At 52.0% G+C, this 25,469-nt stretch overlaps 1 protein-coding gene across 3 annotated transcripts in view; it reads right to left on the bottom strand.

The window, feature by feature from the left end:
- The window catches only part of SEMA7A (semaphorin 7A (JohnMiltonHagen blood group)), a 39,244-nt gene extending 14,065 nt beyond the window's left edge, over positions 1-25,179 (bottom strand). For 2 of the 3 annotated variants that reach the window (XM_069866706.1, XM_069866707.1), the window contains exon 1: positions 14,507-14,673. In XM_069866706.1, the coding sequence (XP_069722807.1) occupies positions 14,507-14,618 (112 nt within the window). In that variant the 5' untranslated portion in view covers positions 14,619-14,673. Of the gene's footprint in view, positions 1-14,506; positions 14,674-23,996 lie in introns of those variants that run through there. The other variant, XM_069866708.1, reaches the window with a different exon arrangement.
- Positions 25,180-25,469: the final 290 nt, after the last annotated feature.

The raw sequence follows: 25,469 nt of genomic DNA, 5'->3' as shown, positions 1-25,469 counted from the left end.
TTGGCAGGACAGGCAGAGGACAACCCTTGCACGGTCCAGCACTCCCCCTCTGCCCGGAGTGTGCTGCCTAGGGGTCCCACCAAGGCTCTACAGAGCCAAAGTGAAAAAGACTTATGAGAAGTCACTGAGGTTACTGAATGCCTGCTTGATTTGTGGTGCTCTTCTCCACTTCATTACACCAGTCACACCTCCTCAGACTCTCTGATCTCTGGCGGGGCTAAACAGCACCCAGCCAGCCAGGCTTTCCCATCACCAACTCCATGGGGATGCTGCCAGGCACCACCTTGTGATGGGAGAGCCAGCAAGAGCCATGGGTGCTGTTTCACAAGGGCACCTCAGCCGCAACGAGAGAGGGTGGATGTGTGCCAGGGGACAGAAACCATCAGCCCACAGCTTCTCACTAACACAACACCTCTGGGCTGTCCTTCCCCTGCAACACGGGACAGAGTCCATGGGGCGGCGAGGCAGCAGAGGGGGCATTCGGCAGCTGGGACCCTGCACCACAGTTGGATCTGTTAGAGCGAGTCCAGAGGAGGCCACCAAGGTGATCCAAGGGCCGGAGCACCTCCCTTCCGAGGACAGGCTGAGAGAGTTGGGGTTGTTTAGCCTGGAGAAGAAAAGGCTCCAGGGAGACTTTAGAGCAGCTTCAAGCACTGAAAGAGGCTCCAGGAAAGCTGGGGAGGGGCTCTTGATCAGAAAGTGCAGCGATAGGACAAGGGGAAATGGTTTTAAGCTGAAAGAGGGGAGACTGAGATGAGATTTTAGGATGAAATGTTTTCCTGTGAGGGTGGGGAGGCCCTGGCCCAGGTTGCCCAGAGCACTGGTGGCTGCCCCATCCCTGGAGGTGTTCAAGGCCAGGTTGGATGGGACTTGGAGCAACCTGATCCAGTGGGAGGTGTCCCTGCCCATGGCAGGGGGTTGGAACTGGATTGGCTTTGAGTTCCCTTCCGATCCAAACCATTTAGTGATTCTATGACCCTGCAACTAGGAAAGCCCAGCTGCATGGCAGTCCCTGCACACTCTCCACGTTTCCTACAGCCCAAGCACTGTCCAAGGACTTGGAGAAACTCTTGAGCATGTGCTTTGCCTCTGCAGATGCTGGCATCAAGTCTTTTCAGAGTGACTACGCAACTCATTTGCTTAAGTGGCCCTACAAATGGGAAGCCAGCTGGGCATGCCAGCTAGCCTGGGGAATCTCACCAGCCACAGCCTCAGTCTGTGCTTGCTGGGAGGAGAGGACTAATCCTGTTTTCACCACCCCTTTGCCAGCAGTCCTCAAAAATCCCCTGTGGAGCAGGCAGGCAACAGCCCATGCAAACAGGAGCCCATGAAGCCCTTTCCTCCCTCAGCTACCACTAAAAGCACAACCCATCACCACCACGCCACGAGCAGGTCTGACCGGACTTCAGCAAACTTTGTTCTTGATTCCACTCCTCCAGCCCAGCCCCTAAATTTGCTGCTAATGCAGGAAAACATACACCTGCAGTCATTCTCTGTTTCTCTCACCTCACCCTTTTGCACACTTCAGCCCCGCAGGCTCCTATCACCTTTGCTTTAGTTTTGAGGGTTTTTCAGCATCGCTGCTGCTTTCTCAAGCTCAGCTCCAAGAGCCGCGCCAACCTGCAAGGCCACACTTCTCCCCAAACAGCCAGAAACAAACCAGCCCAAAACAATAATTTGGTTGGCGCCAGCGTATTATTTATCCTGCTGCTCCCCAGGGACTGCCCTGAATCGCTAAGCTGAGAGTAAACAGCTCTGCTCGCCAGAGCCCAGAAGCGTGTTTGCAGCTCTAGGGCTGATTTAACTTCATCTGGAAGGGAACCTTTACAAGGTGTTTCCGTGAGTGGGTGCCGGGGTCCCTCTTCCTCTGCACCAGCCCTCAGTCTGACCTGCAAAGCTGGACTCCAGCCCTGCTCTGCCTCAAACTGCTCAGCTTAGGCAAGTGCTCTGATCCCCCTCCCTAACTGGCAGGATCAGGGGAAGCATCCCTGCACCCCCAGGCTAGGAGGCTGGGGAATCAATGGCTTCAAGACCAGGGATGATAAGGCAGAATCTGATCATAGAATCGTAGAATGACCCGAGTTGGAAGGGACGCAGAGGGATGATCAAGTCCAACTCCTGTCCCTGCACAGGACAACCCCAACATTCACACCACATATCAGAGGGCGTTGGCCAAATGCTTCTGGAATATTGTCAGCCTTGGCGTCGTGACCGCTTCCCTGGGGTTTCAGTGCTCCACCACCCTCTGGGGTGAAGAACCTTTTCCTAATGTCCAACCTAACCCCCGATGGGACATCTTCCTGCCATTCCTTCAGGTCAGAGAGAAAAGCTCAGTGCCTATTCCTCCTCCTCCCCTTGTGAGGAAGCTGCAGATTACAATGAGGTCTCCCCTCGGTGTCCTCTTCTCCAGGCTGAACAGGTCAAGTGACTTCAGCTGCTCCTCACACTATGTCCCAGAAGAAGAGGATTTGCCTCTTCTAGGCTGCTTCTGGCACTGCAAAGAAAGGCTTGTCCCCCTGGAAGGGGGAAGACATGACCTTGCCCCAACCCTCACTCTGAAATCGAGTCCAGAGCTTCAGAAGACACTTGGCTTCTTTCCAGAGCCTCGCTAACCCTGACGAGTCCCTTTGCCTGGCATTTATTGCAAACCCCACCATTGCCTGGCATTTACTGCAAATCCCACTACCAGCACACAAATCAATGGCACGATTGTCAATTGAAATGCTAACCCCGGGCCAGAGGAATGAATGGGAGAAAGAGCCGCTTTGTGCTTCGCAGGCGCGATGGGGAGCACCGCACCAAATCGAAGAGGAATGATATTAAAGGAAGGAGAAGGAGGGAGCCTGGTGCGTCTCAGAAGGATGCCTGCAGGGTGAGGTAATGGAGGAGGAGGATAAGGAAGAGGGAGATGATCTGGATGAGATGAGGGCAGGGAGACCCTTCCTAAACACACAATGCAGATAACAGATGGAAAATAAAATTAAATGGGTCTGCTTCCTTAGACATGGCTTGGGCAAATCTAGCTTTAAGGCCATGCCAAAGGGCTCTCTGACTCCTTTTGGGTCCAGGAGCCTGGGCAGCGCCTGGCCCTCCCCAGCACCACAGCAAGGTCTGATTCCCAGAGCATCCCCAAGCTTCGTGCAGGGGAGGAGCATGCCCCCCACCTCCAGAACAGATGTCCCACTAGAGAAGCAGTGTGGGCGCGCAGCCTCGCTGCAGACAGACTCGACAGCTCAGCTTTCATCCTGGCTGGAGGGCTGACTCAGCTACAGTGGTCCTTCTCCCCTCCACACTCCACCATTCCCCAGTCTGGCAGCCGGCTCCAGCACCCCAGACGTTCGGCTTAGTCACTGGCTTGCACAGCTTCCAGCACCAGTAGCACGAGGCTTTGCAGGTCTCCGATTCACTGACGCTGGGGGAGGAGGACTGCGTCTCCCTAAAATGGAGGTGATGGTTCAAACTGCTCTGATGCCAGCATTTTAAAGTAGGGAACTGAAATAAAGCTTGGGGAAAATCATAAGGGAAGGAGGATGAGATAAGAACCCATTGCTTCTCTGATGGAGAAGAGAGGCAGATCCTTTACTTGCTCCTCATAAAACCTTCATGAAGTGGGATCCCCCCTTGGAATACAGCTGTGCAAGGTTCCACTTAGGTAGCATTGAAGAGGGAAAACCAGGTAGGGTATGGGGTTTACCTTCTCCCTGGCATTTTCCGCTACACAGCACGGGGCCTGTGCTGCCCTGAGCGAGGAAGCTCTTTTAGCCTAAGCTAAAAGCCTCTCTCTAAGCCTGTGTTCTCCCAAACTCTCCTGCTGCTGCCATGGGATAGGGACACCAGGCTGAGCCACCCACCGAATGGCAGAACAGCATTTAAACTGGTGCAGCGCCAAGCTCGCCACCGCAGCGAACGCAGCCAAGTCTCTGCCGTGCTCCCTGACGCCCAGGCAACCCACCCGGCAGCCCCAGGAACTCTTCGCGCTGTAACACATTATAACACCATCAGTTGTCACTCTCCCTGGCACAGTGCTGGTGACACTGCCACCTGCTCTGCTGCCTGTGGGTTCAACAGGGAACACGCTCCTGCCTGAGTCATGGCACTGGCTGGACCATTTCCTGGCTCCTCCTTTTCCAAACAATTTCTCATTTCCCAGGTTTTATTTCTTCCTTCCTTTTTGAAGAGATTGAATAGATTGTGAACTTGATAGTGGCACATCGCTGCTATAATCCAGCTGGGTTTTGCTCTGATGGCAGGAGAAGCTGCCTTCTCGATGCTGACTCACAGACCAGCATTGCAGAAAAGTTCCTCAGGTCTTGTCTCCTACACCTGTGCCAGAAGCCTCATCCCTAATGATGTGGGCTTGGCCGTGAATCAGGTCTGACTGCGCTCCAGGCTCTTGCACATCTCCTGCTACTGGGAACGGGAGAGCCATCCCAACCCAATGACATCAATCCCTCTTCCACTCCCTCAGCGCACACAGGATGCATGACAAGCAGCCCAGCACAGGCTGTTCAATTGCTGTCTTTGAAGGACCAGGAATATGACTCATGTCCACTACCTTAGTGACCCACAGGAGCTCTAATCCCAGCCCTGAAATCACTCCACACGGCAGTTCCACTTTCACTATTCTCTCAGGCGAGACCGAGAGGACAAAACGTGGATTTCCCACCTTCTTGGCCAGATACCAGCTCCACAAGCCTCACCAGCAGACTCTAAGGAGAGCGTGAGAAGTCAAAGCAGCCACCCCAGAGGGATGGAAACACCCTACAGGGCTTCCTTGTGTCCACTCTGTCCCTGGGAGAAGGAGACTGCTCCCATCCTAGAGCCACACTGTCTATCTCCCCAGCTCCACCAGAGCACCCACCCCAGAGGCATGGAGACACCCTACAGGGTTCCCTCCACCCCTCAGAGATGGACTGGACTGAACCACACTGCTCCCATCCAAGAGCCACACACTGTTTGTCTTCCCAGCTCTGCCAAAGCACCCGCCCCAGAGGTATGGAGACACCAAACAGGGCTCCCATGGGTCCCCTTCATCCCCAGGAGAAGCACCAGTCTGAACTGCACTGCTCTCACCCAAAAGCCACGTGTCGTTTGTCTCCCCAGCTCTGCCACAGATACCGGCAAGAAGCCAAACTGTGGCGGGTTTTTTTTTTTTTAGATGATCTATAAATTCCCAAGTTGAGACATTTTGAAATGAGGAAGCATACCTCCAGGGAACTGCTGTGCTCACCGAGTAGCTAGGTTTGCCTTCCGCTCTGAATTTGCCCAAAGGGAGCAATGTGACAGAAGGAAACCACAGTTGGGTTGAGGAGGAGCTCCCCGGAGCCCCTGCCGCCCCCAGCCATCCCCTCCCCAAGGGATGGATGCTTCGAGCAGCCCAGCGGGCTTCTGGAACCTGGCAGGTCCTGCAGAATGAGGGTTTTTTCATAGCAGCAATTTGTCTCTAGTAGAGGTTTGCTCTGACCTGCCACAGAGTGACTGTAGGGCTGTGAGTTGCAAGGTGTCCAACCCACAGGCTGGAGAGCATCAGGGGGTTGCATAACCCCAAAACCTTCCAAAGGGTTCTATGCACAGAAAAGAGAGGTCTGAAAGCACAGAGAGCAGATACACAACCGGAAAGCCCACGTTACTCAAAGCCAGACCTGCTAGCTTACACATTTCACTCCTCTTTCTTGTCTTAAGTTCGCAGAAAGGCAGAGCGGTGGGTTTAATCTGCTCAGTATTTCTCATCCTGTCTCTTCCCCAAGACTGTTTGGAGACAAGCAGCATTTAATCATCTGTCAAGAAACCTCACGCTATCTTTTCACCCACCCCTCCCTGACTGCTTCTTCCTCCCTCTAAGGACCCCTCCAAACTCTGGAGTGAGTTCAGAGAAGAGCATCGAAGCTGGTGAAGGGGCTGGAGAACAGGCCTTATGAGGAACGGCTGAGAGAGCTGGGGGTGTTTAGCCTGGAGAAGAGGAGGCTGAGGGGAGACCTCATTGCTCTCTCCAACTACCTGAGAGGAGGTTGTGGAGAGGAGGGAGCTGGGCTCTTCTCCCAAGTGACAGGGGACAGGACAAGGGGGAATGGCCTCAAGCTCCACCAGGGGAGGTTCAGGCTGGACATTAGGAAAAAATTTTTCACAGAAAGGGTCATTGGGCACTGGCAGAAGCTGCCCAGGAAGGTGATTGAGTCACCTTCCCTGGAGGTGTTTAAGGCACGGGTGGATGAGGTGCTGAGGGATATGGTTTAGTGTTTGATGGGAACGGTTGGACTCGATGATCCGGTAGGTCTCTTCCAACCTGGTTATTCTGTGATTCTGTGATTCTGTGAGGTGTTTAAGGCACGACTGGACGAGGTGCTGAGGGACATGGGTTAGTGATTGATAGGAATGGTTGGACTCAATGATCTGGTGGGTCTTTTCCAACGTGGTGATTCTATGATAGGAAAGAACAAGGCCATAGGTTTATTGGCAGCATCTATGTCCACAGTGGGACTTTTCCACCCTCGGCCAAGCTACGCACCCAGCCACCACCACACAATGCTGCTCGCCTTTTCTTTGGCTTCTGCCCCAACCGCTTCTGAAGCCCCTGCAATCACAGGGTGCTCATGCGGCTGCTTTCTACCACCCTCGAGAGATCCCTGCCATCAATAGCAAAAGCGCTCTGGAGCAGAGGAAACAATTCAGCCCGCATTACTAGGGAAATATCCTACAAAAGCTCTCAGCCTGTGCGCAATCCAAATGCCCGGGAGGGCTGCGCTAGCACAGCAGAAAGGCTCGAGCTTGCAGAGTATGCTCTAACTAGATAAATGTGCTTTTTTAGAGTTACACTACAGAAGGCAAATATTCTGGCGCATTAACAATTTCCACTCTATTTCTGGTAAGCTCTGGAGCGTCTTGGCAGCAGGCAGCAGTATTCAATGCAGGGGTGAGCTAGGGCAGGAAGAAAGAAGGGGGGGAAAAAAACCCTCTTGGTTCACTAACCCAGCTGCTGGGCATCATCATGCCTACTCAAAAGCTCTTCGGAGAGCTCTGCAGCCTACATCCCCTTCAGAGGGGCCTCCAAGCCGGAGGCAGAGCTGGCAGCAGGTCCAAACACCCACTCAGAAAACAACAAAGGCAACCCCTAACCTGCAGCGGGGAAGGAACAAACCTCGAATTCAAAGCCATCAGGGAGGGCTTGGTGAACACAGGCAGCTCTGCAGGGCTCCGCTCACCCTCTAAAGGCTCAAACCAGAGTGCTTTGCACTCCAGGAAAGATAGGTTTCTCCTTTTTATACACAAAATGACTATATGACAGGCATAATAGCGTTTGCTATGCATGCTAACGCTTTCCTGATATCCCCTGCCCGCCCTTGCCTGCTCATCCCCCTCCCCGAATTATGCAGCACTGGAGCCTGTGCCACTGCAAGATGAGTCCGGAGCTTTGATTTCACGTGCGGCTCGTAGCAAAGCTTGTCATCTCGCAGGTACTTTTTTCCTTCCCGGCCCTGAAGCCGAGCCGCTGGCTGCACCCTACAGATTGCAGGTGCTAAATTTAGAGCCAGGTTTTGTTACTTTCCAAAAGCCGGTCTCCGTAATGACAGTCCCGAACTGTGCCGTGTTCCTGCTGGAAGCTGGGGAACTTTGGCCTGTGATTATGGTATTTTATTATACGGTCACTGGAACAACGGCAGAACAACAAAAGGATGCTTTTAGCAGGAGAGCTGCTATAGAGCACGGCTGCTTCATCCACTAGGAAGATCAGTTCCCAGAGACTGATTTATCTTAAAAAGCCTTCCAGAATAAAAATTGCCCCAAGCATCTTATGAGCATCCACCAGCAGAACAGCCGCTCTACCTTTTAGCTTAATTGGCATCCATCTCCTCTCTCCCTGCTGCTGCCTAGGGCAGGGCAGCTGAGAAACCCTTCTCGGCCACACATCCCCTTCTCCCAGTGCAGGGAAGGTGATGTAGGAGATGGACACAGGGTAAGGTGTGCCCTGTGGAGCCTCTAACCTCTGCAGAGGTTTCAACGTGGGGACAAAGACTGGCGGCTCTGCAGCAAGAACAAAGTTTCAGTTCCCTACAGAAAACAGATAAGATTACGCACACAGCAAGGGGACTTTCTCAATAGACTGGGAAGGGCCCTGTCACACTCTCTGCAGCCCTCTTATCTCTGTGATGGATATCAGCTAGGTGTTAGCCAGTTTGTGCCAGGGAAGGCCACAAAGACCTTCTTAGTGTCCCCTTTCTGCCTGCCTGACCCCTGCCAGCAGGAACACTCAGTATCCATTCTTCTCACGTCCATCGTTGGCTGCAGCACCGCATTACTCAGCCTTGGAAAGCCAAACCACCGCATTAGAGTTACCCAGTCGAAACCAGACGCTTAGCTCAGACTTTCCAAAACTTCTGTTATCCAAGATATGAGCAAACACACAGCCACAATTGTTGTGAGCAGCTCAAGGGCAGGTGCCTGGCTAGGACTGCCCATGCATTCCCCAAGGACATTCCTACAAATCCTTAATCTGGTGATGACCTCTCCCTCCCCGTCCACACACAAACTTGGTAAAGGAGAATAAGTTAACGCAACTGGACAATTATATCCAGAGTCATCGCTGCAGGAAGATGCTGACACCAATCAACAGGGTTCAAACCAGGGACTGGTATTTATAGCTTGAGAGGAGCAGAGCTGTCATTAAAGGCAGTATTAGGTTTATCATACAAGGCCTGTTGCTCCAAACATAAGCCGCTCTAAAATCAGTAGAGATGATAGGAGATGTTCCACATTCAGCTCTTGTGGCTCGCTTACAGCATTTCTCCATCACACCAGACACGGGAGGCAGTTTAGATCCAGCCTGCTACACCGGGTGGAGCTGGGATGGGAAAGAAAAGACTGCCCAACAGGAGGAACAAGTCCTATTCTGGGAGTAACCAGGAATAGCCACACACCAGAGGATGTATCTCAATAGGAGAGGGCTGGCTGCAAAACAAGCAGTTTCCTCCTTCCAACTCACCTTTTTCTGGATACGAGCTTCTTTAAAAAGCATCTTGTACTCACTGCTTAGATTTAGTTTGCACTCAAGTGCTCAGATTTAGATTGAATTTGTCCTGCTTTAAGGTACCAGGATGAACTACATCAACTACAGAAAACCTTCTCAGGTCAATTTTCTGCAATTCTGACTCTGAATGAGCCCGCGGGCTGGCTCGGAGATGGGCAGCAGGTCAGCAATTTGCATCTGGCTCTCTTTCCCAGCCCTGAGCACTGCAGCACAGCAGCCACAACTTCTATTAGTTCAGCCATGCCTGGTGTTTTTGTGTCGTGCTCTTGCAACAGGAGGTGGCTGTGATTCACTGGCTTGGGTTTGTTTGGTTTGTTTTTCTTTTTTTTCAGTCTGTGCAGAGCAAGAAATGTTTTCAACCAACATTTTATGATCCCAGCATCACCCACCCTGTGAACATGAGCCGTCTGCAGAAAATAGCACTGCTGGGAAAGAGAGAAGCTTTCTCCTGGAATACTTCCCATGAAACTGTCCTATAAGGATGTTTCATACCTGTTCCCCAAGAAAACAGCACCACTGCCACTGAGGAGTAAAAGCTGGGGTTAGAACCACAATCTCTCAATATGCCATCACTCCCCATTGGTATGAGTCCAGCCTCATCTCTGGTCAGCTCTCTTCTTTTGCCAGCTGAACATAGCACCCGTGGGCATGGAATGCTCCTAGAATAACTCCTACAGCACTCAGGGGTGCTTGCTGGCACCGTTTTCCCAGGCACAGAGAGGCAGCTGAGCTTCCCAAAATCCAGGAGCTCCTATGTGAAGCGTGGACCATTTCCAGGAGCTACCATTTCGACTCCCCCTCGTGACCCAGGGCAGGCTGGAGTCAGTTTGCTCAGTTGAGGCAGTCAAGAGTCAAGTGTATAATCTTACTTTTCCCCTGCGGGACGTGCTTCTCTCCCATTAGCTACACAGCAGCTCAGAGCCTGTCCCCTCCAGCTTCCAGGCTGATCTGTTATTGAGAAAGAGGGGGATAACAGTGGGATTGAGTGCACCCACAATAAGTCTGCTGACAACACTGAGCTGTGCGGCACAGTCAGCACAGTGAAGGGAAGAGGCTGCCATTCAGAGGGACCTGGGCAGGCTGGAGAGGTGGGATCATCTGAACCTCATGATGTTCAACAAGGCCAAGCACAAGGTCCTGCACCCAGGTCGGGGCAATCCCAGGCACGACCAGAGGCTGGGAGAAGAATGGATTGGGAGCAGCCCTGAAGAGAAGGACTTAGGGTGCAGGGGGTGAGAAGCTCAATGTGAGCCAGCAAATTACGCTTCCAGCCCAGAAACCAACAGTGTCCTGGGCTGCATCCAAAGCAGCAGGACCAGCGGGGCAAGGAATGGGATCCTAAACCCCTCCACTACGCTCTGGTGAGACCTCACCTAGAGCCCTGGGTTCAGTTCTGGAATCCTCAGCACAGGAAGGACATGGAGCTGTTGGAGTCAGTCCAGAGGAGTCCTGGAGAAGAGAAGGCTCCAGGGAGACCTTAAAGCAGCTTCCAGTACTGAAAGGGGCTCCAGGAAAGCTGGGGAGGAGCTCTTGATCAGGGAGTGCAGGGATAGGACAAGAGGGAACAGTTTTGAGCTAAAAGAGGGGAGATTAAGATGAGATCTTAGGAAGAAATGTTTTCCTGTGAGGGTGGGGAGGCCCTGGCCCAGGGTGCCCAGAGCAGTGGCGGCTGCCCCATCCCTGGAGGTGTTCAAGGCCAGGTTGGATGAGGCTTGGAGCAACCAGATCCAGTGGGAGGTGTCCCTGCCCATGGCAGGGGGTTGGAACTGGATGGGCTTTGAGGTCCCAAGCCATTCCACGATTCTATGATCCTATGAATAACTAACCAGTTGGACCCTATCCTGTCGTACTTGAAGGCAGTAGGCAACTAGAGAGCAGCTGTGAGTTTGCCTCAGATCTACATATGTGCAAGTAAACAGGAACAAGACAATCTTAAGCATGACAATCGCTAAAAATTATTCCTCTGCTGCACCAAAGGCCTTAGGCTACGCTCGCCTGACCCAGCCCTGGGGCTCCTTGCTACCCTCTCCGCAGTCCTCTGCTCTCCCGATGCTCGGTGACTTTCCGGTCATGAGACAGCCAGGCTGGGATGCCACCCTCCCACTCCATCCAGAGGGGCTGCGTCTGCCTGTTTTGTCACCGAGACAGCTCTGCCCAGCCCCAGGACACAGCGTTCGCTGTCTCTGCAGAGGGATCAGGAGAGTAAACACAGGATCCGTGCTGACAAGCAAAAGCTCCGTGTGGGATGTGAGCGCACCTCTTGCAAAGCAAAGCCCAGCTGGTCAGCATTCAGTCAGAAAAATATGCAGAGGCAGGGGGAGAATGGAACTAAAAGGGAAGATAAGCAAGGACATCGTGCAAGGTTGAAACGCTTCTGCGTCAGTCCAGGCTGAACTCAATCCCACTCCACAAATCTCCACAGATAGGGACCTCACACTGTACAGCCCTCCTTCATCGGGATGCTGGGGAGGGGAAGAGCCAGAAGAGACCTTGACCCATCTGCGTGCTGGGTCAGCTGCAAAGGGGAAATGGGGCAAAGTCCTTGTCAGTAAAAAGGATCTTCAACACTCCCGCTCTGACCAGTGGGCTGGAGATGACCTCAGCCCTTTGCTCCAAGCGCCTTTCCCCTAAGAGGAAGAAATCCTGCAGAGTCAGATGTGTCTTCAAATAACTGCTTGTCCAGACAGCCCCAAGCGCCAGCCACCTGCGCCAGCTGCTGGGAGGGCTCCGGGGATCCCTCACACTCTGCCTTCGCTGGCAAACTCTCCCAAGCATGTACAGAAACAGGGGGAAAAACATGCCCCTTCCGTGCCCTCCTGCACTGCGGCATCAGGGAGGTGAAATAAAGGCAGAAGAAGGCCTCGGGGCTGGATTTACACGTGCTCCATGCAGAGAAAGGCAGCTCTGATCTAGTGGGAGGTGTCCCTGCCCATCAGAGGGGAGTTGGAATTAGATGATTTTTAAGGTCCCTTCCAACCCAAACCATTCTGTGATTCTCTGCAGAGCGTGGCGCTCAGCCACCCACCGCCGCAAGCCCAACTCCCCAGGACTGTGAAACTACTTAAACCCTGGCAGCTCCAAGCTCCGAGTCAGGCCAACTTGGCTTCTTTGTCTCCAGATCTGAGCTCAGGACCGTGCCATCTAAGCCCAGTTCTGGTTTCTTTCCAGCTCGCAGCATCCCCTCACCTATTTCTTGCTATTAAATCAGGTAACGAGGACCGCAGGGCAAGACAGCGGAGTAGTTCAGGCTGCCTGCAGCAAGGGCAGGGCTCTCTCCTTAGGTCTGGAAGGGTCCTGGTGAGCAAAGCAAGGCTGAGAGACGCAGCTCTGCCCAGCACCATTTCCCTCCTCTTCCCCAGCACCGCAGCCCAGAGAGGGATCCCACACAAAGTACTCTTCCCTGCTGGAGAGAGCTGGCTCTGGCCAGTCCCAGGAATCTCTCCCTTCACCCGCTGGGCTGTAACATCTCCAGGTGCCTTTGCTGAGGCTGCCGTACCTGGTGCACGTAAGACATTTTATTATGTGAAGAGCTGCCAGGCACACAGAGCCCAGGGCTGAGGCCAGCGCTGCAGCACTGCAAACGCAGCCCAGCCCTGGCACAAACCTCCATGCAAAAGTCCCGCACTGCTGCTCTTCTCCATCCTGCTGCTCCCAGCCTCCAGGACTAGGACTGGAGCTGCAAACCAAGCCCTGCAGTGCAAGAGGTGAGGGCCAAGCCTCTCTACCCAGATGCAAATCGCAGCAGCGTGCTGACCTGCAGGTTTTACTAAAGATGCTGCACTTGCCTTTCACTGTGCCTGGAGCGATGGGGAAGTTCAAGAGGGCTCCCTGCCACCCACTGTGCCCGCGTTGCCCCTGTGCCATTCCTTCCCCCTCCTCAGAGCCTCCTCTGCACCCCGCTCCTCACCCACAGACCCAGTTCCTACAGGGCAGAGTTTACACCGAGGAAAACTCAATCTGCTAAATTGTTAAATAGGACATAAGTGGCTCTTAATGAGTTTGCCACACAGCTACCTCTGATACCTCCCCAGCTGAAATCCCTCTCGGCCTGTCCCAGCTAAATAAAGAGAGAAACAGAGATAAGCGTAAGCTGAACCCCTTGCAGGGAAGTGTCCTAACCCTAAATGGCTTTGGTGCTTCCCGGTGACAGATCCTTGCCGTGGTCAATGCCGGGAAAGCCACTGTCTGACACAAATGCAGGGAAAGGCCAAATGACCAAGCACAGTCCACAGAGACTGGTGGGAATCAAGCAGTTGAGCCCGTTCTCCCCCCTCGGCACAGTTGTACTCCAAGACCGGCATTTCCAACCACACCAGAGCCTGTAATTCCACTTTCCTCTCCACTCCCCCAGCGCTGCAGGGAAAACACCTGCATGACCCCATCCTCTGCTCTTCTGCCTTCTCCCCCTCTCGCATCCCCTTTTCTGAGCTGTTTCATTTCCCAGTGAATAAAACAAATGATGCAATGCTAGGAGCAACCTCTCACTGCCCTCCCTGCCGGTGTCTCTCCCCTTTGTGGGCAGGTAGAGGCCACCTCCAGTCCACACACCCACCACCCTTCCCTCCGCTCTCAGCCCTTCATCCGCAGGCAGCGATCGGCCTAAAGAAGAAGGGGGCAATAAATAACAGCAGAGGAATAACAGATGGCGCAGAATAAACCACGGGAAATTCGTGTCCTCTGAAGTTGTCGGCGAATAGGAAACACAGAGGAGCTGTTGTACTGCAGAGCAGCGTGAGATCTGCAGCTCAGCTGAACCCGCCGGCTTAGCCAAACACCAGAACCGCCGGGGACAAGACGGGGTCTTTTGTTAAAGCCTCCCTGGAGGGAATTAATCACAAAGCTTGGAAGACACACGATAAACCCAGTAAACGTTAGTCTGCTCTTTTCAACACACGAAGCTTGGGCTCTGCTCTAAGCTCACTCCTTGAAAACATTTCTTTGTTCAGTTTCTGCCAAGATCAGATGCGGTTTTAAGTCCTTGCGTGCCATTCTGGACATATATATTTTCTCAGAGAATAGAGATCGTCTGCAAATATTTACTCACAGAACTCATTTGCAGCAAACAGGGTAAGGACATCAGATGAATAAGAAAATTAACTGTATTATGCAAATGCACTTCTCCATTTCCCCCAGCAAGTCAGGGGAAACGGTTACTGTGTCTGTTTGGGGGCTTTTTGACAGCGTTTAATATACCCAGCTTGTAGGAAAATGTTTTTAGAATATCTAAAGGAAAGGACTCGGCAAGAACAAGGATCTAAAAATTCAATTAAAAGCAATCAAGGAAGCCAGAAGCCCCTTCCTGAGATCACAGGCATTTTAGCTCATTTTAATGAGAGCCAAAAGTCCCCCTGAAGAGACAAAAGAATTAAACCCCCCACAAGTGTCCCCAAAAGATAAGACACAGGTAGAAAATCCCTGGCGCGGGGAGTAGCTGTCAGCTGCAGAGGCTGCTGCTGCATCTCAAGGTTGCAGGCAGGGGCTTACCTTGGGGAGCTGTGATGATCCGGGGGTTCACCTTGGAGTGCCCGGTTGCCCACGAGCCCAACTGACTAGCCCACAGGGCCACAAAGAGGGCAACCGGCGACCTCCTGCCCATTTCTACTTATTCAGCGAGCCGAGATCATGAGCTTGTGAAGCTGACAGCTGTATCGCTTGCCTTATACAAAAGCCCAGGCAGCCAATGATTGAAACAGAGGGCGGGACTTCATTCCAACTTAATAAGAAGGAACCCTCATAAAAAAAAAACCAGCGTCAATCTTATTTAGCACCTAAGCTTCAGCAGCTGGAAACTGTGGGCTTTGCTGGGGGTTTCAGAGCTGGGGGTGTTTAGCCTGGAGAAGAGGAGGCTGAGAGGAGACCTCATTGCTCTCTACAACTACCTGAAAGGAGGTTGTGGAGAGGAGGGAGCTGGGCTCTTCTCCCAAGTGAAGGGGACAGGATGAGAGGGAATGGCCTCAAGCTGCACCAGGGGAGGTTTAGGCTGGACATTAGGAAAAAATTTTTCACAGAAAGGGTCATTGGGCACTGGCAGAGGCTGCCCAGGGAGGTGGTTGAGTCACCTTCCCTGGAGGTGTTTAAGGGACGGGTGCACGAAGCACTGAGAGACATGGTTTAGTGTTTGATAGGAATGATTGGACTCGATGATCCGGTGGGTCTCTTCCAACCTGGTGATTCTATGATTCTGCGAGGGGAAGGGGGAGTCTGAGTCTTAAGGCTCTTGAGCAAAGCTGTAGCTGCCCCAAGCTTTGCAATCAGCTCATCACAGAAAGCTGCAAGAGGAATATTAAGGCCGATATAAATGAAACAAGAATGAAAATGTGAGTAAGAATGTGGAAGAAGCAACAGCAGACGAAGGTCACAGGGACCAATAAAAAAGGATTGCCGCTCCCTCTTGCGTAAAGAGGGCTGTGTCAAGGCCAGAAAGCCACGCTCAGACATCGAGGCAGCAGGAATGGCTCACCTTTTTGAACACAAAAGGCTGCAGATGTTCACCAGGTCTGTCATGCTGCATGTGTTTCCATGGTCAAGATGGAATTGGGAGACTGCACATTCTGACACAGAGCATGGAAAATCCGCTATTAAATCCCACATGTGCAGGGACCCTGTTGCAGGACAGACCTATGTCCCGCAGGGCTGGGACACAAAGTATAAATGTCATCACAGAGCTTTGGAAGACCAGAGTTCTGCCATCAGGAAGATGCAGCAAGGCTGCGGCGTATGCTCTGTGCCACCCGTCTTCCTGCTGGTGCCACAATTAGATAAGAGCAAAGAGCCGCTCCTAGCAAAACAGAACACTACCCAGTAATTTGTCCCTCATTACAAGTCCGGAAGGTTACGAGACAAATACCAGAGCCACGACATCTCAGCCGTGTCCCTGTGTCACACCCCCTCGCCAGACCAGTTCAACTCACACCGAGGTGCTCCGGAGCGTGCCATTGTGGGAGGGAATGACATCTCAGAGCATGGGTGGAAAACCTACTTGGAGCTGGGGTGAAGAATCACTCCCTTTCCCTCAGCTCTTGCCCTAACTTTTGTGATGGTAACATTCTCCGGAAGGATGGGACGCTGAGCGCACCCGCTCACAGGGGTGGGGCACAACCTTTGGAAAGTCAATTGGCTTTGCCATACATCTCCCCATCCTCCCGATTCCCCATCAGGAGGCCAGGAAGAGCTGACAGGCTTTGTGAAGCGCTGTGAGGTTTGTTAATGAGAGGAGCAGGGCATTACGTGCAAGGAAAGCGAGGTCGGACGTGACCAGAATAGGAGAGCCCCACGGGGAACTCACAAGGATGAGAGACGCAGCTGCGCTCTTTAAAGTTGGTATTGCAAGCAGACCTAGGGCTGCTCCGCTCCTGAAGGGGATGAACAGTGGCAGAGCGAAGGGGGGATTTTATAGGAAGCAAAAAACTAATGAGCCAGCTAATAGTGAATATTAAGGACCCACAGGAATTTCCCATCAGCTCTAAGCATGAGGTTTCACCTTTATTTTAACCAAATATCTGCTTGAGTAATTAGACTGTGACAACATACAGATCATCTCTGCTTTTTCACTTTTGGACACGGTGATTCCCTGTCTTGAACCATTTTGTATTGCTGCTCAACTCAAAACAACTGCCCATTCCTCCCCAGAGGTGACTGTATTTAGAATCATAGAATCAAGCCTACTAAACCATGTCCTGAAGTGCCATAGCCACATTTTTTTTAACCCCTCCAGGGATGGAGACTCCACCACTGCCCTGGGCAGCCTCTGCCAGGGCTTCACCTCTTTCAATGAAGAAATGTTTCCTCACATCCAGTCTAAACCTCCCCTGGTGCAACTTGAGGCCATTCCCTCTCATCCTGTCCCTTGCTACCTGGAAGAAGAGCCCAGCACCCACCTCACCACGAGTTCCTTCCCAGGAGCTGCAAAAAGCGATGAGGTCTCCCCTCAGCCTCCTCTTCTCCAGCACAAACAGCCCCAGGTCCCTCAGCCACTCCCAGAACCCCTGGGCTGCAGACCCTGCCCCAGCTCCATCCCCTTATCCAGATGCACCCCAGCCCCTCAAGGTCTTTCTTGCACCGAGGGGACTAAAACTGAACCCAGGATTCGAGGTGCAGCCTCACCAGTGCCAAGTCCAGAGGCACGATCCCTGCCCTGCTCCTGCTGGCCACCCCATGGCTGATCCAAGCCAGGATGCTGTTGGCCTCCTTGCCCACCTAGGTCACTGCTGGCTCATGCTCAGCTGCTGCCGACCAGCACCCCCAGGTCCTTTTCCACCAGGCAGCTTTTCAGCCCCTCTTCCCCAGCCTGGGGCTTTGCATGGGGTTGTTGGGACTCAAGCGCAAACCCCAGCACTTGGCCTTGTTGAACCTCATACAATTTGTCCCGGCCCATTGATCCAACCCACCCAAGCTAGATTTTTCTACCTGCCCCGTTGCTCTCAGAGGTGCCAAACCCAGTTATCGCTTGTTTTCTTGCTGAGGCGGCTTCCTGAAAAACATCCAATTCATTAAGATCCTTTCACACCGTTAGGAGCGAAAAAGAACTGGCATTTGTAAATCAACAGCCTAAGCCATTTGACCTATGCTGCTTCCTCAATAAAATGGGGGCTTAGCATTTTGCACCCACCCCAGATATAGGCTGCATACATTATTATCTGCTTTGCCTTTGATGACAGGACACAGTTGGCAGGCTGGTAAAACGGCTTTCAACTCCCACTCTTGACAAAGTTGCCAACTGGAAACACGGAACAGTTTAGATAAGATATAAATGAGGAGAGTTTATGACTTACTAGAACAGTAAATGCGTTACTTTTCATTTTTCCTTGTCCCTAACTAACAAAGCTAAGACTCTGCATGGATAGCTTTTAGGGATTTTTTTTTTTCCACCTACAGCTAAATACAATGCCCCTGTGTATAAAATCCAGCTTCAAACTCCCTCAGGACTTTGAAAATGTTCAGCTCTAGGCTCTTTCTGCTTCGACACGTGATACCCACGCCATCTCCTAGACCAGGAGCTGAGCTGCCCCATGAACATGACCATAGTGTGGTCCTGAATTCAGAATGATGCTGCAGTACCTTTTGCTTTTGCTAAGCAAAGACTCAGCAGACAGCTTGGTGTGTGTCAATGAAAGACAAAGCTATGCGAGATGTATGCATGCCAGCTCAACAGCCAAGAAGCCTGCAGCAAAGGAGAAGAGAGAGACAGTGGTGGAACAGGCAAGTGCACGTAAGCATCTCACCCAGAACGTTGGTTACAAGACCATCCGTGTGAAGAGTTTATTGAAACAGAGCTTTCACCCAAATGCCTTTGCTCCCTCTAGAAGCTACAGCTCCCCTTAGCGTCCTTTCTCCTCCCCACAAGCTCCTTCAGGGCAGCAGCATGACTGATCAGCTGGGGTGAACCTCATTCCCACGTCAGATACAGAAACTTGCATTGCACAGTATGACATTGGGAAAGTGAGATCCAGAGGGTGAAGGGAGTGGCACGGCGCAATGCATTGGGAAAAATAACCCTACTGTGAGGCCCCATAGGGACACAGAAAGCCCTGTAATGCAATGTTGCACACATTTGATCAAGGAGCATCCCAGCTTGTACGTTTCGGAGGACGGCAGAGCTGATTTCATAGAATCATAGAATCACCAGGTTGGAAAAAAACCCACCGGATCATCAAGTCCAACCATTCCCATCAAACACTAAACAATGTCCCTCAGCACCTCATCCACCCATCCCTTAAACACCTCCAGGGAAGGGGACTCAACCACCTCCCTGGGCAGCCTGTTCCAGTGCCCAATGACCCTTTCTGTGAAAATTTTTTTCCTAAGGTTCAGCCTAAACCTCCCCTGTCAGAGCTTGAGGCCATTCCCTCTCGCCCTGTCCCCTGTCACTTGGGAAAAGAGCCCAGCTCCCTCCTCTCCACAACCTCCTTTCAGGGAGTTGGAGAGAGCAATGAGGTCTCCCCTCAGCCTCCTCTTCTCCAGGCTGAACACCCCCAGCTCTCTCAGCCGTTCTTCATAAGGCCTGTTCTCCAGCCCCTTCACCAGCTTCGTTGCTCTTCTCTGGACTCGCTCCAGAGCCTCAACATCCTTCTTGTGGTGAGGGGCCCAGAACTGAACACAGGATTCGAGGAGCGGTCTCACCAGTGCCGAGTCCAGAGGGAGAATAACCTCCCTGAAAGGTTGTTCCAACCCTGTACTAGTTTGCAGGAGGTGCTAGACCCACAACAGTGCCCTGAATCCAGGCAGAAACTCGCTGTGTGTTAAGTACACGCACACCCATCCTAAAGCAGCAGGCAAGCACTTCTGCAAGACTGTTTGCTCAGGACCTGCTCAGCCACTTGCCATGTCCTCCACCACCCAAGAAGGAATGCTTACACAAGGGATGAGATTCCAGACATGAATCTCTAGCTCAGCCTCCTCCTGCGGAAGTTTCCATCTGCTTCACTCGAGTATCAAGAATTCCACAGATATGTGTGGTTTTTTCCAGATCATGCTACTCAGTTCCAGCATGGATCAGAAGACAGCTTCTTTCCCCAAGCATCCTGTAAAAATCATAAAGCCCAGATTTTCCTTAAGAGGAACAGTTTTATTCATTGCCACAGAGGAGAAAGACCGCTGGGGTGTTTGTGGCCCAGGCAGTCCCACCCTTATGAAATCTCCCGTTTCGGTTGGTACCTTTTCATTCCATGAGAGCAGGTACGCAAGAACATCATTCACAGGAATGCGATAAATACCTTCTGCCAGCTCCAGGTCAGGAATGTGACCGTGGGAAACAGGGCATGATGAGTTTGAACACAGATAAATCCTTCATGGGTAAAAACACATCAAACATTCTTATACCTGCAAAAACCGAGCAGATCTTTTCTCTGTCGGGCTATCTCTTCTAGAAAGCTGGCAAGTTGATCTTGATCTCTGGCAGTTATCAGCCACGGCAGCTTCAGCAGAGGACAAAGAAGGATCTTATGAACACCCAAAGGGCTGAAGATGCTCACCAGGTGCATCACGCCACACGTGCACGTTTCCACACTCCGTCCCAAGATGGGATTGGTAGACTGTATGTTTTGACACAGAGCGTGGTAAATCGTCTGTTAAACCTCACCTCTGCAGGGACCCTGCAGCAGGACAGACCCACATCCTGTGAGGCTGGGACACAAAGTATAAATAGGCATCATAGAGCTTTGGAAGACCAGAGTTTCAGTTTCTTACCCCTTGTATTTTGCCTTTGGGAGCAAGCAGACCCACAGGCAAGGACTTTGAGAGGAAAAACAACTCCACTGTTTCTTTTGGCACTGTCCTCAGATGGCAAAAACAGGTGGGAAGGAAGCAAAGTGGATCATGTATCAGTAAACTGCTACATTCTGCTTTCAACACACAAATCCTCCCCCCAGCTCGCATTCCTCAGACAGCTATCACAACCTCAACCACCCACTCCTAAAGCCACAGCCCTGTGATGGCCATCAACCCTTCAGCCTCTGTAGGCACGCTGGTTTTAGGGACGCTCCTCTCCACCAGCTGTTTAAGCTGGACTAAGTCGAGGGGAGGGTGATCAGTTGGTGTACCTTCCCCTCTCCGTTCTGCCCATGATGCTGAAAGACAGCATGGTAAATCTACTGTCCTGAGAAGCATCACCACAGGGGTTAGAAGCCTCCTTGTGCTAAATGCCACTCCCAGGGCTTTAAAAGTGAATCAGAGAAGGGGAGAATGAAGCATGTGCCCCAGGATGTCTTCTCATAGAATGGTTTGGTTTGGGAAGGACCTCAAAGCCCATCCAGTTCCAACATCCTGCCACGGGCAGGGACACCTTCCACTGGATCAGGGTGCTCAAAGCTTCACCCAACCTGGCTTTGAACATCTCCAGGGCTGGGGCAGCCACAGCTTCACTGTACAACCTGTGCCAGGGTCTTACCACCCTCCCAGGAAAGAATTTCAACCGCTTTGACTTGCCAAAGGAAAGGTGTGCTAGAGCCATCTCACGTTCAGCTCCTGGGAGAGCAGAGGAAAACCCCTGGCTGAGGTTCCCCTTCTCCCACACTTTCCCCCTTGGTGCTGAAGAAACCCCAGGCAGGACCTCCTAGACCAGAGCTTCATGACCTCATTCACTGATCCCTGTAGCTTGCAGAGCTCCTGCCCTAGGAGTAGCCACAAACTCACTCACCTCATCCAGATAATTCCAAACCACACCTCATCCTTTCCATTGCAAATATCCATTTGGCTGGCAAATACATTTCACCGGAATGCTTGTCATGCTAACAAGCAGCATAGTCAATAGTGATTCAGTGAGAACTCACTGACCAAGCAGGAAAGGAGGTGACACAGATGCACATCCTCAAAACAGACTACCAAAAGCACGCCCGCCCCTCAGACAGGGGCACCAAAGGCTTCAGGCAGAGTAAATAAACCCTAATGCAAAGTCCTTCCCAATTATAACACAGGGCTCAGTGCGGGGTCCAGCCCTGTTCAATGTCTTTATCAATGACCTGGATGAAGGCATTGAGGGCACCCGTAGCAAGTTTGCGGGTGACACTAAGCTGGGTGGAAGTGTGGATCTGCTGGAGGGTTGGGAGGCTCCAAAGGGATCTGAACAGGCTGGATCGCTGGGCTGAGACCGATGGCAGTAGGTTTAACAAGGCCAAATGCCGGGTCCTGCACTTGGGGCACAACAACCCTGTGCAGCTACAGACTAGGAGAAGCCTGGCTGGAAAGCTGCCTGGAGGAGAAGGACCTGGGGGTGTTGGTTGACAGCGACTGAACATGAGCCAGCAGGGGCTCAGGTGGCCAAGAAGGCCAATGGCATCTTGGCTTGGATCAGAAACGGCGTGGCCAGCAGGTCCAGGGAGGTTCTTCTCCCTCTGGACTCGGCACTGGTGAGACTGCTCCTCGAATCCTGTGTTCAGTTCTGGGCCCCTCACCACAAGAAGGATGTTGAGGCTCTGGAGCGAGTCCAGAGAAGAGCAACAAAGCTGGTGAGGGGGCTGGAGAACAGGCCTTATGAGGAACGGCTGAGAGAGCTGGGGGTGTTCAGCCTGGAGAAGAGGAGGCTGAGGGGAGACCTCATTGCTCTCTCCAACTACCTGAAAGGAGGTTGTGGAGAGGAGGGAGCTGGGCTCTTCTCCCAAGTGACAGGGGACAGGACGAGAGGGAACGGCCTCAAGCTCCGCCAGGGGAGGTTTAGGCTGAACATTAGGAAAAAAACTTTTACCAAAAGGGTCATTGGGCACTGGCAGAGGCTGCCCAGGGAGGGGGTTGAGTCCCCTTCCCTGGAGGTGTCTAAGGGACAGGTGGACGAGGCGCTGAGGGACATGGTTTAGTGATTGATGGGAATGGTTGGACTCGATGATCCGATGGGTCTTTTCCAACCTGGTGATTCTATGAAAATGAAAAGGATAGAAACAAGTTGCTTTGTGGACATGGATCTGCCGTGCTGCCACTGGGAGAGCTGCACATCACTGTATTAACGCTGTACAGCACATCAGCTCTGTCTCCCTATGACAACCCAGCAAGCCAGCCTGTGGTTTGCTCACCTGAACTCCTGGTGTCTCCTTTCTGAACCAGTGCCCTCCTCTGCTTCCTGGCACCGCCTGGATTTCAGGACAGCATCGCCACGTGCCACAGAGCAGCAACCACACTCTCCTGTGGGAATGGCTACATTCCAGCAGCGGGCAAAGTAGCCTCCTCAGCAAAACCAATTCCCATGTCTGCCAGCTGCTTTGAATGATCCTAAGAAGGGTCCAGCACCCACCACCTCATAGACAAGCTTATCAACCCCCTTTATCAGCTCCATTAAGCACAAAAACTCCCCCTGGTAACACCCAAGTTAAGGTTCACTCTCCTTAATCTGCTCTCCCATCCCCTGCAGGTGGAATTTAAGTCTCTGGGGAATCAAGTCACTTGGTTCCCAAGAAACTGCTTCAAACCACTGTGGAGAAAAACGCTACCCAAGCTGGCCAGACACGTAAGATTAAGTGGAGGCTACTCAGGAAAGTAAACTATTTTAACGATAATAATTTGATCTTGCAGCATTCCACTAATTCCAGCAGTGATAGGTGTCTCGCCAGGAAGTGAGGGACTTCTTAGAAGTGATCTGTCTCCTGCTCTGCCCTCCCACTTTGGCCCCTGCCAGTCAGCCCTGGGCCAAATGACGCAGAAGGTAAGTGCCTGCACTTCAGCACTGTCCTTGGCTCGAAATTCAAAGCCCGCCTGGTGTCACGAAGGCTCGGCGCCACAGATGCACTGTTTTCTCTTTCCATCAGCCATGGGAATCCTGCCATCTCTTCCAGCAGGAGAGGAGGAACAGCTCAGGATCTCACCATGTGCTGGACCCGTTTGACTGAATTTTCTCTGGGACCTGTCAAAACTCTTGAAAGGGACAAGGGCCTGGGCAGGGAAGAGCTCCTCTTTCTTCCTGCCTCTCATCTTTCCTTCCTTGTCCAGGCTTCGTGCCTGTCACCTGCTTCCTGGTTATTCTGCATCCAGCCAACTCCCACATGGCTCATTCAGGAAAGCGATTGCAGGAAGCCATAAACAACCAGGTCACAGGCTTTGGGAGGGGAGGAAAAGAATGGAGAATGAGATGGAGGAAGAATAAATGGACATGAACTTGCGTGACCAGACACCAGCTGGCAGGAGCCACGGGATGATTACAGCAGGCGTAGCTGAGGATCCTTTGGGATCAAAGCATTTAAAGCCAGGGAGCTACACCTCGGCAAGGGAGGCTCTGGAGACAGCACTGCTTCCCTGGAACAGGCAAACAACCCGGCTGAGGTAAACAGTGTGGAGTCAGCTCTGTCAGGGCAGCATGCCGAGCACTCTGCTGCCGTTAGCAATCCTTCTGCTTCAGAGAGATTAAGTGACAGTTTTCCCCCTGACTGCCCGACTCCCCTCCACTGTCCTTGTCACCCGGTGCTACTTCAGCAGCCACAGCAGTCCCAGGCCCCCACAAAAATCAAACCTCAGAGCCTTACTGGGACCAGCACCACTTCAGTGTGACAGAAGTTACCTGCGCTGCAGTCCCACGGCTGCATGTCACCTCCTCCTTCCAACTGATGAACACTCTTGTGGGTCACAGATCATGAACCTGTGCCTAAACCACAGGGCTCCTTGCTGCAGGGGCACACGGAGGCCACCAGTTTATCTGTGTCCAAAGAAAAACATCTAGGATCTATTAATTAACATCCCCTTTCTAGCTTTAAAACTCCCTCAGATCACTGGATGCTGGGAAATCTATTAGGGATGGATCTTTCTCCTCTTGCCAAGCTGTTCTGCAGCATCTGTTACCAGCCACTGCAGGAAGACTCTCTGATCCTACACCGTCTATTTGATGTCTTTATCACCCCTGCAGTGAGAGCCCACAGCTCTTCACCTTCTCCCTAAAGCTCAACACCTACCCTAACGCACCTTACTGAACGCTTTTAAATCAGGAAGGTGTTCATTTTAGTTGTAGGAGGGAAATAAAGTCTCAAAGTGATTTTAGGACAAACCTTCTGCTTGTTGGAACACCCAGGAGTCAGCTGGAGACATTATGCAGTCAGACGCACTCCCTCAAATCCTTGATCTCACCTTAAAAGCACTGGGTTTTTTGTTTTGTGTAAAGTTTCCAGGCTCAGTTGGGGGACGAGGGTCAGGAAGGTTCGTGTTCAAAGCCAGTGGCTCAGTCATTGTCTTGACTTCAACGGATACACCAGAGGATGTTTATCTTCTTCCCTCTGAACTTTCCTTTTGCTTACCATACTCAAACTAGAAATACGTGCACTACTATACATCACAGGATTATTCATAAACACTGTGAGTTATAAATACTATGATATTATAAATATAGAAGAAAAAATCAGGAAATAAATATTTTCATGGCCTGATATTTTCAGTGCATTTCTGATTCCATCAAGTTAAACCAGATTCAGTTGCCTTAAGACCACACTGGTTTATTGTGCTGTTCTCCAGTTCACACCACATGGACTCCTAGCTGCAAAAAACACAATTCCTTAAATGGACTCTTTGATGACTGAAGTCATAGAATCACTAAATGGTTTGGGTAGGAAGGGACCTCAAAACCCAACCAGTTCCAACCCCGTGCCATGGGCAGGGACACCTCCCACTGGATCAGGTTACTCCAAGCCCCATCCAAGCTGGCCTTGAACACCTCCAGGGATGGGGCAGCCACCACTGCTCTGGGCAACCTGGGCCAGGGCCTCCCTACCCTCACAGGAAAACATTTCTTCCCAAGATCTCATCTCAATCTCCCTTCTTACAGCTGAAAACCATTTCCCTTCATCCTATCCCTGCACTCCCTGATCAAGAGCCCCTTCCCAGCTTTCCTGGAGCCCCTCTCAGTGCTGGAAGCTGCTTCAAGGTCTCCCCAGAGCCTTCTCTTCTCCAGGCTGAACAACCCCAACTCTCTCAGCCTGTCCTCCTATGGGAGGTGCTCCAGCCCTTGGATCATCTTTGTGGCCTCCTCTAGACTCACTCTAATACA

This window comes from Phaenicophaeus curvirostris, chromosome 12, assembly GCF_032191515.1.
Source record: "Phaenicophaeus curvirostris isolate KB17595 chromosome 12, BPBGC_Pcur_1.0, whole genome shotgun sequence".
Classification (NCBI taxonomy): Eukaryota; Metazoa; Chordata; class Aves; order Cuculiformes; family Cuculidae; genus Phaenicophaeus; species Phaenicophaeus curvirostris.
The sequence above is the reverse complement of the archived record's forward strand: the minus strand, read 5'-3'. Positions and strand labels throughout refer to the sequence as shown.